We start from the raw sequence: 9590 nt of genomic DNA, 5'->3' as shown, positions 1-9590 counted from the left end.
AAAAAAAAAAAAAAAAAAAAAAAAAAGAGCAAGACAGTTAACACAAAAATAAGCAAAATATAAATAAAACATGATTAAAAATAAGCAAAATATAAGTAAAACATAATTAAAAAATAAGCAAAAGAATAGAAATTATAGCCAAAGTAGAAAAAACTAAGGCCAAAGTAATGTGATTAAACATAGTTGTACCCGTCATTGCCAATAATTTTAAAATCTAAAGAACAAAATAGAAATTAAAGTCTAAATTTTGCAATGATCAAATTGATCCTTTATAAATCTACATATAAATCCAACAAAAAAAAATGAAATTTGAACACCATGTATACCAAACTCTAAATACAGCTGATCAAGCTTTAATTACAATTTGGATCATCACATGCACTATCTTGATGTGCTAAAATACTTCATAATCCCACACATGCATTACCCTCTCGGTCAAACACTAAACTTTGTATAACAGACATTTAACTCTTGAACATGATCATATATATACACCAATCAATACACATATCGTCTATTGAGTCTATCACTGGTCGGTCTCATGAAAGCGTTCGGTCGCTTATTCTCCTTTCAATTTTCAATGATACCGTGCTTCAAAATTATACTTTAATTTTCTAAGCATAGCTTATTAAAGAAACCAGAAAATTAATCAAATTATATCATTAAAACAGACTTTTGTACATATATTTATAAAATTATACTTTAATTTTCTAAGCATAGCTTATTAAAGAAACCAGAAAATTAATCAAATTATATCATTAAAACAGACTTTTGTACATATATTTATAAAATCCGAAATAAAAGATAAACAAACCAGACAAATATTTTTAATTTAAAATTGATTACTAAATGTCTAAATTTGTTCCATTACATTCTCTTTTTAAAAAAAAAATTAAAAGCTACTCAAAACTGATGGTAAATTCTTTTAATTTGTTACAAACAGCATAAAGAACTGTTTTACCAAATTATAATTTACACTCATAGTCTCTGTGTGTCCATCCATAATAGAACCTTTCTTTCTGGTTCCAAATTCAACCAACTAAAAAGTAACATCTCAGTACTTCCATCTGTATCCAACTATGTTCTTCTTCCATCGTCTTTTCTTCTTTGAACTCGTTTCTTCTTCTTCTTCTTCTTCCTCTTCATCTACCTCCTTCTTACTCTTACTCTTCTTCTTCTTCTTTCCAGAAGACTCTTTCGATCTCTTACCAGGAGTCTCTACTATCGGAGTAATGTCCCCGTTTGCAGTACTCCCTCTTGGGAACGAACCTTCTTCATCTTCTTCGAGCTCCCAATTGCAGAAAAGCCCGCCATTGCTTTTTCCATCAGTAGGCAATGGCTCTCCTGCTCCGGGAAGCAAGCTGCTGAAAGTAACGTCTCCATTCTTCCCTCCTTTGCGCTCTGACAGGATCCGATCTGGTCTGATTATTGTGCCGAGGATGCTTCGGTTTGGTCCTAACGCTAGGATCGCTTTTGCGTTTGTCAAAGTAGATAAGGCCATTCCAAAGGCTGACCGAATCTGTATATAAAGAAGCACTCTCTAATGAGTATATAAACATCCATCTTGAAAATAATGTACTAATGTTGATAAACTAGAGAAGTGAATAGAACCTGAAAGTAGTTGAATGAGTTCTTCCCAATGTCATTATCTGGTGTCTGATTATACAACAGTAACAAAAATAGAACCAAGTTAATCTTTTGTTCACATGCATTCTAAGTTCCTCGTTTTTACAAAACCAGAAGAGTTCGAAGCTAACCTGTGGATCCTCTATAGAGATGAGCCCTGGCCGGCCCAAGTTCAGGAAACTGGAGAGACAAAGACGAAAATAAAGAATGTTAACAAACACGAAAAGTAGAGGTAGACGAGAAGTATGTAATTAAAACCTCCAATGTCAGTTCGTTTACTTACCCTTTGTTGCTCTTAGAAAAGAAAGATCCTCCCTTTTTGCAAGATACACCAACATCTGCGGTGTTTAACTTACGCCCGTAAAAATCAAAGAATTTTACCTACATTAAGGAAAAAGGATAAATTTTTAGCCAACATATGAAGCCATGCAATTTTAAAGCTTTAAGTCACAATGACAAAAGCATACCAATAGAACTCCCAAGTTATGCTCAGGTGCGCTTCGACCATCCTTGAGGTACTGTTTTCATAGAAGAACAAAGGATAAGGAATGTCCAATTTAGATATGTTAATTCTAAATGAGAAATCCAAGTAACCACTTTTACCTTGAGAAATGAAATGAGCATTGCAAGAAGTGCATATGAGCCAATTCCACCACTGTACACCTGAACAAAAACATTAAAGAGAATTTTTAAATGTTTGGTATGGTGAAGAAGGAAGACATATATTTTTTTTTTTTTAAAAGCAGACTATTATGTCCAGACCTCGTTAAGTTCTCTCTGCTGTAGAAATACTTTCAGAATTAGACATAATGGCCGTAGAGGGGGCAACTTTGATACTGCATCCTACAAAACAATCCGAAACTTGTGTCGTAAGGTTACATAGATCAACATGATAGGCTACTAAAGAGTATTATTCAGCTGAAGAATCCCAAAGTTCATGCGAACTATCTGGGACAACAAAATGTACTATCAGTTTATCACAAACCTGTATAAACTCAGCCGCCTTTGGTCCATTCTCCATATCAAAACTGCAAAGCCAGTGACATACTTAATACTAGCTAAATCATATACTCTATTCACACAAAAAAAAAAGTCATTTTTGTGCATAGACCATAAATCATATATCTGCTGATATTACAAGGCTTTCTAATCAACCAAGGACCGTATAGCTTTTGTTGAAGATACATAGTAGCATAAAGTTCAAAGTTCCTCCATGAATTGCTACGAATTCAACTAGTGTTTTGCTTACAATCTATTTAAGAAAAACGCGGACTGAAACTAAAAGTGAAGCTAGTAGGGGCAAATGGGAAGATAAAAAACCTTAGATCAAATGAAATGTTGCTTTTCTTCTCAACGAACTTGATAATTGGTACACGAGCCTTAGCAATTACCTGAAACAATTAGAGAGCTAATTACACGACATGATTACTCTGAGATACTGCCATATAATAGTAACAATAAAAAGTCAAAATACCATGATATTCTTTGCAATTCCCCTTTGTGACAATGCCCTGGAGAGTGCGCGTAAACCTAGCTGTGGATTTGTGAGACCTGATTCCAAAATCACCACCTATATATACAGCAAAAAGGGATGAAGATTTAGACATGAAGATCTTTTCAAACACTAATCTATACAGTAACTAACGTCTAAGTATCAAAACAGTATTATAATAGCTCCAGATGGATGTGGAGATAAGGTATTCTTGTTAATTATGTACACCACATAGTCAATCAAACAAAAGTGGTGTTTAAACACTTACATCAATATCACTTGTTGGAAGATACAATCCTGTCCTGTATGACCCAAAAACCTCAACCTGCAACAGAGAATAAGCAAAAGATTAGAGATTGCAGTTGTTGAAATCAAACAATGCTCAAAGAGAGATTGAAGTTTCGAAAATTTGTACCTTGCAACTCGGCCAGATATACTTAATAACACTTGACACACTCGCCACTGCCTCATCACGCTCAGCTTTCTCTGCTTGTGTTGGTAACAGAAAATCACAGAAATCTACTATTTCTGCAACAAATCAAGAATCAAAGCTTTCTCAACGAGCTTCTTTGTAACGATGCAACAACACCAAAAAGGAAATCAAACACCAATCAAAGCTTCTCACTTTCAACAAAGCAATCGAACTAACAAGAACCTAAATTTAATAGCCACATTTTAGCAAAAGATCCAAACTTTTGAATGATATTGAGCTTCATTACCTTTATGCAACTGAAGCATTGGGATCTTAGAAAAGCTATTCTCACTAAACCAGTTACTCTCCAATCTAGGTTGCTCTGTTTCTTCATCTTTCTTCCTCTTTTTACTCTTCTTCTTCGACAACGACGCCGCCGCCACCACCACAGGGGTCACAGGCTCGACGTCGTTATCATTACTCCCTGCATCAACGTCCAGTGAGAAGAAATCAATCGTAGCTGATTCAACCGGCGCTGTGTCGTCTTTGAAATCTGAAATCTCTTTGCGGAAAACAGAGTATTGGTGAGATTCGTCATGAACTGGCGGCGGAGGAGATAGATTCGAATTTGAGAAACAGAGAGGTGTAAGAGTATCGTATACGAAAGCTTGAGCTTCCGTCTTAGAAGCAGGAGACTCCTCCATTGGAGATTGACGGGAAGCTAAACTTTTGGGGGTTTTTAGGGTTTCGAAGCCGCCGGGGAGATGATGCTACAAAACCTTAAACTTATGTCGGAATCAAAAGAGTAAATTAATTCATTTAGAAAAATAAAAAATAATTTTCTTATTAAAAAAATATTTTTTTTTTAGAAATGTATAAAATGCTTTCTAAAATTTAAATTAATTTTGGTGTTTTTTAAAAAATTTGTATCAAAATATATGAAGAATATTGTTTTATTTTTATTTTTGTTATCAAAATATGAAGAAATTGCTATTATAGAGTTTTACACTTTCCAAATGTAAATGTTAATATTTTTTTTTTAATTATTACATCTATGTACTACAAGAGTACATGTTCATCGTTGTCTAATGAAATTAATCCTACGAACTTATAATATATCCAACTAAAAATGTAGTATATCATCTCATGACTCTCTTCTCACTGGCAATGAAGACGATCTCGAGAGTGGTGGTTCTATAGGTTCTGATCTCAATTCTGTGTTCGTTGGTGAAGAAATGGAGAGCCAAGGTCGAAGAAGAGGTGTTCCAACTCTACTTGAAGTTTCATTAGGTACAACACAATCACTACGTGGTTGGATTGGTTGCATCTCGAGTTCAGTACCTTGTTGTTGTTGTTGTTGTTGTTGTTGTTGTAGAGAAGTTTCAGTAACATCAAGAACTTGATGATCATATTCTTCGATAGATGCAACCGTGCTTGTTTCTGTTCTAACAGTCGAATCATCGCCATATATACCGTGCCTTCTTTTCTTTCTGGTTGCTTTCCCCCAACCTCGAATCGTCTCTCTTATCCTTTGAGGTATCAAAGCTGCTTTATAGTTTGTTCCCATCTGCAAATCAAAAACAATATTTCCCATTATATGTCTAAAGAAGTTTACGGAAGCTTTCAAAAGTCGAAACAACACCAACCTGAGTGACTAGTGCATAAAGTGGTAGTGTGCTGTAACTGCAAAGAAACTGTCCAGCAAACCTACAAATATAGGAAATGAAATAAGATTACACTATAAGGCAGAAATGCACAAACAGTCTTGAGGCTCAATTGGGATAAAAAAAAAAGAAGGTTTCAATTACCCTAAAAGAAGTCTGAAGTAAACGAGGTAATGATTCTTGAGGAAGCAAGAGCTGTACCCAAACTGCCACTGGAGAGATATCAAGAACAAATGTACTGTAATTATCAAACCAAAATCTAAAGTCTGCAAAAAGTATATATCGAATATGTGGTCAAGTGTTATACCCAGAACCAGAAGAACGAAGCCAGTTCAAAAGAGTTCTGTTGGAAATGGAAAGCAATGTAGCTGTTAGTTTTTACCAAGACCGAGTAATTGGTTCGGTGCAAAGGTAAGTCAGTAAAGGTTTATGCAAACCTGGAACAGAATGAAGTGGATTAGGGACAAGAGTAGCTCTGGTTTATTGAACCAGAAAAGTTCATCACGAGGTCTCAGCTTCACTCCTGAAGGATATTCAGTTAAACCAGCATTCTCCAATGCCAAAGTTGCTATTACGTGTTGCAACTTAGCACCAACCAGAAGAACAAGCTGATAAAATGAACAAAATTTTACTAAACTATAATGTTTACTAACATGATACAAGAAAGCAGAAATGGTGAAAAATGTAGTTCTTACAGTAACAGGAATGGTTGCTATCCAGAAATAGAGATTCGATCCTGCAGTAACAAGAGGCAAAGTTTAAAAGTAAATCTTATGATGTGAAGATTTCTCACAATTGAACTAAAGGAAACAAGAATGATCATCTGTCATCTGTCTTTTGGTTTAGTGATCATACCTTTTATGTTAAAGAGCATGAAAGCAACTACGAACCCCCAAAGCGGCCCACTACAGAAGATCAATGAAGGATAAGTTGTTCAGTCAATGACTAATGCATTCATTCATTCATATTGGATATAGCAAATAATGTTTCTACAGGCTAAGGTTAGCTCACCTTACACCAACAATCTTTTGGAACTCTTCTTCCATAGAACGGATCATATAGCTGTGAAAATCGTACTTTAATGTGAGGTGGTGATTCTGCTCATAAAACAAGAAAAGGAAACAGAACCAATTATAAGTAGTTAAAAAACGAGAGTTTGAAACAGCAAACGTTGATCATGGCATAGAGTATATCACCCACCACAATGAATCCCTTGCGGAGAGTAAGATAGTCAGAACGAACAACAGAACGACCGAATTGTCTGAAGAAACATGTCTGCAAGCACATAACAAAGACATATTAGTATATATTGGAACCAACTATTCATACAATGTCTACTCCATGATTTCCAAAAAGGTAAAAGAAAACTAAAGGAGCTAAAAAAACACTTACCACCCATATAAGCAATCTATTCTTGGCTACAGGAGCTGAGGAATGATACTGGACAAAAGTTGTTTGCCTTCGGAATATTTTCTCCCGTACCACAGCTGCCACAAACACTCAAATACTCAATCCTTTTCCACTTTGAGAGATGGACTTTTATGGAATAATCAAAGTCTTAGACCACATCCATGAGCAGAAAACTCATCATAATGCTAAAGAAACTTGTTACAACATTACAATTATACCACTGTGAATGACTAATAACATCCACTTCATCTGTGCACATGTTCTATTATGGAACATGACTCACCAGTTAAGCAATCGTGTCGATCCATACGAGCTACATCTTCCCAGATCCTCCAACTATGAATCTGGATAGAGAATGCAGGCCAATCAAAACTGTTAATAAGAGAGGTTCTTCCCAATTCAAAACAGAGAAGAAAGCACACTATCAAACACCTAATGCACTGAAATTTCTTATAAAAGTATTTGTGGATAAGATTTGAAAGAGAACTTCAGCTGAAAAAAAACAAGAAACTACCTTGACAATTGCAAGAATCATGGTCAAGCAGCTGTAAGTGACATGTGTAACTGCCATTATAAAGATGAAACGATGCAACTGTTCAAGGCCTTCATATGAAACAAACGGCTCATGCCCCTGCGAGATATGAATTTAGTTAAGTCTCTGACCAAACAGATTCTAATAATGTTAATGGTAAACACATTTCAGTCATTTCAAGTTTGAACCTCGCTGCAAGTAGTCTGTTTAATGACACCCAACCTTCTCCTAAACATGTTGAAAAAGAGGGATTTTGTTAAGAGATTCCGCTTGACAGTTGAACCGCTTTCAAGCTCCTCTTGGATCTCAGATCGTGTACACGGAACAAATCTGTCATTGTAGAAACTTGAAGGAACACAAATGTTGGCTATTGTACTAGAGGTAGCTGTTAGAACAAGTGATATAAACCCAAGCAGCATCAACTCTGTCAATAACAAAAACAAAAACCATTTCAGAACACAGTAAACATTTAGGAAACCAAACAAATGGACCATTTAAGTTTTTGGTATATAACAGCAAAACCTTCTTTCATCTTCTCTAATGCAGCAAACATAGGTTTCCTCTTTGTCTTCCTCAATCACTATGACAAATAAAAAAACACAAGAGTAAGAAAGCTGCTGATAAAAATGACTCAGGAGAAGATCAAAATCACAAAAAAAAAGGACGAGGCTTTAGTTTACTCACAGAGCTGAGACGATAAATGGAGCGCTCAACGATCAAAGAAACAACAACGAAGACAGTCAACACAATAGCAACAGACCAAGTAGGCGACAATGCCAAAGATCTCTCATTTGAATCTGCTTCGTTACCATTTTCTTCTCCTTCTCCCATTTTCTTATCTGATTCTTTCACACACAAACAAAACAAGTTCCTCTCTCTCTCTCTACCTAAAATTCAACAGGAATTTGCACAAACGCAGAAAATTTTTAAAATTTGAGGGAAACTTCAATAACAAAATCAAACTCTTTGATTGTTACAAGTTTAAAAATCTAACCTTTAAAAACCCATCGAGCTGTTCTTGGTGAAGACTCTACCAATCGGAAAGGCCAGAAACTTTTTTTGTAAAGATTTGGTAGACTCCAAAATATTTGGAAAAAGCTTAGGACTTTAAATCCACCGGAGCCGATCACCGGAGAAACTGGGGTTGAGAGAGAGAGAAGATACAAAGTCGTAGTCTTTGAGAAATCAAAGAACTGTAGAAATCTAAAGATTGTTCTTTCTGGTCTCTCACTTTTAGTTCATAACTTCTTCATGTGCAGACATGGTTCTGTGCAAACTGAAATATACTTTTTTCTGATTTTTTTTTTTTGAGCCGACCAAACTAAAAATAATCATTAATGTTTGACAAGAAAAAATGAAAAGGAAAAGGGAAGAGAGAAGGAAGATTCGACAGATGATAAACTTAGGCACATGATCTGATACTCTCTCGCTTTCGTTATTTGTTTTGTACATATAACAATTTTATTTTAACTCGAAACTCGATAGTATCGTTTAAAAAAAAAGTTGATTAACAAAATAATGACACGATTAAATAAAGCTGTCTAGTAGTATCCCAGCTCTTTTAAGATACTTAGCTGGAAGCTTACCTAAATGTAATTAAATGCATTGGGAGTATGAGAGAGGTCTTTGAAACTCCCACTACTACTATTTTGTTAATTCGTTAAAGGGTGTTAATGTTAATGTTAAAGGGTGTTAATGTTAAGAATAGTATTATTAACAAAAAAAAAAGAATGATGTAACCCCTTTTATAGACGACGAACGAGTGAGTGTGTGACCACAACACAACATGCGAATTCTTTTTTTTTTTTTAACGAGAGAAAAAGCGAGAATCCGCAAGAGATTCCGAGGATGGCTCCACATTAGTCTTTACATTTTCAAGATTTAAGCCATACCTGTGCGTGTGCCAGTGTGTGTATGCATCATATCATGCATGCACACAAAACAAGATTATTATAGTTTTCTTTTCCTAATCATCTTGTTGATTTAAGAGCAAACCCAATGCACATACTCAAAGTGTCTATATCTTTTAATAATATTAAAGATAATACAAATTTCTTGACATTTTTTTTTTTAACTTTTGTCCTCCCATTAGTTATTTTTTGGTGTCTAACTTTTTTTATTAAAAAAATATTTAAAGTATATTTTATAATATCATAAATGTTAGTTATATAATTTATGCAATATTAAGAAAATAAAAACTAGTAGTAGAATACATTTATTAAAAAAAAAACAAATATATTACATTAAAAAAACTTTAAAACATATATTACAATCCTAAAAAAACCACAAACTTAAAACTGATTACAATAAAAAAAACATATAATGATAGAAACATATGAAAGCATTATGAATAACATAATTAGCATCGGTCTAATATCGAGTTGTGCCAAATTTTTGCCAGATATGTTCAACCAAATCAGCTTTAAGCCATCGATATTGTTTTGTATCACGAAC

The 9590-nt window shown here is 34.5% G+C and overlaps 2 protein-coding genes across 2 annotated transcripts; both read right to left on the bottom strand.

The window, feature by feature from the left end:
* LOC104728800 (non-canonical poly(A) RNA polymerase PAPD5) lies at nucleotides 823–4310 on the bottom strand. The gene is made up of 13 exons (XM_010447733.2): nucleotides 3838–4310; nucleotides 3534–3646; nucleotides 3387–3443; nucleotides 3101–3196; nucleotides 2947–3017; nucleotides 2612–2654; nucleotides 2389–2469; nucleotides 2230–2289; nucleotides 2094–2144; nucleotides 1910–2007; nucleotides 1758–1806; nucleotides 1612–1656; nucleotides 823–1519 (listed from the first exon to the last, which is right to left on the bottom strand). The coding sequence occupies exons 1-13, from the start codon at nucleotides 4232–4234 to the stop codon at nucleotides 1055–1057; spliced, it is 1626 nt and encodes a 541-aa protein (XP_010446035.1). The 5' UTR covers nucleotides 4235–4310; the 3' UTR covers nucleotides 823–1054.
* Nucleotides 4548–8559, bottom strand: LOC104728790 (MLO-like protein 11). Its single transcript, XM_019235855.1, has 16 exons — nucleotides 8131–8559; nucleotides 7821–8023; nucleotides 7659–7716; nucleotides 7325–7560; nucleotides 7119–7235; nucleotides 6888–6948; nucleotides 6587–6681; nucleotides 6395–6469; nucleotides 6206–6291; nucleotides 6050–6099; nucleotides 5890–5930; nucleotides 5632–5802; nucleotides 5502–5537; nucleotides 5339–5406; nucleotides 5177–5237; nucleotides 4548–5097 (listed from the first exon to the last, which is right to left on the bottom strand). The coding sequence occupies exons 3-16, from the start codon at nucleotides 7687–7689 to the stop codon at nucleotides 4675–4677; spliced, it is 1551 nt and encodes a 516-aa protein (XP_019091400.1). The 5' UTR covers nucleotides 7690–7716; nucleotides 7821–8023; nucleotides 8131–8559; the 3' UTR covers nucleotides 4548–4674.

This window comes from Camelina sativa, chromosome 2 (genome assembly GCF_000633955.1).
Source record: "Camelina sativa cultivar DH55 chromosome 2, Cs, whole genome shotgun sequence".
NCBI classification, from domain to species: Eukaryota; Viridiplantae; Streptophyta; class Magnoliopsida; order Brassicales; family Brassicaceae; genus Camelina; species Camelina sativa.
Note: the sequence above shows the minus strand (reverse complement) of the source record. Positions and strands in the feature narration are given on the sequence as shown.

Excerpts from the sequence above, each read along its gene's own strand:
- LOC104728800 (XM_010447733.2), bottom strand. The coding sequence starts at position 4,234 with ATGGAGGAGTCTCCTGCTTCTAAGACGGAAGCTCAAGCTTTCGTATAC. Across the intron at positions 2,655-2,946 it reads AACATTTCATTTGATCTAAG|TTTTGATATGGAGAATGGAC; the intron begins GTTTTTTATCTT and ends CTGGCTTTGCAG. Across the intron at positions 2,290-2,388 it reads AGCAGAGAGAACTTAACGAG|GTGTACAGTGGTGGAATTGG; the intron begins GTCTGGACATAA and ends GTTTTTGTTCAG.
- LOC104728790 (XM_019235855.1), bottom strand. The coding sequence starts at position 7,689 with ATGTTTGCTGCATTAGAGAAGATGAAAGAAG. Across the intron at positions 7,561-7,658 it reads ATTAGAGAAGATGAAAGAAG|AGTTGATGCTGCTTGGGTTT; the intron begins GTTTTGCTGTTA and ends TGTTATTGACAG. Across the intron at positions 5,803-5,889 it reads TAGCAACCATTCCTGTTACT|CTTGTTCTTCTGGTTGGTGC; the intron begins GTAAGAACTACA and ends TCATTTTATCAG.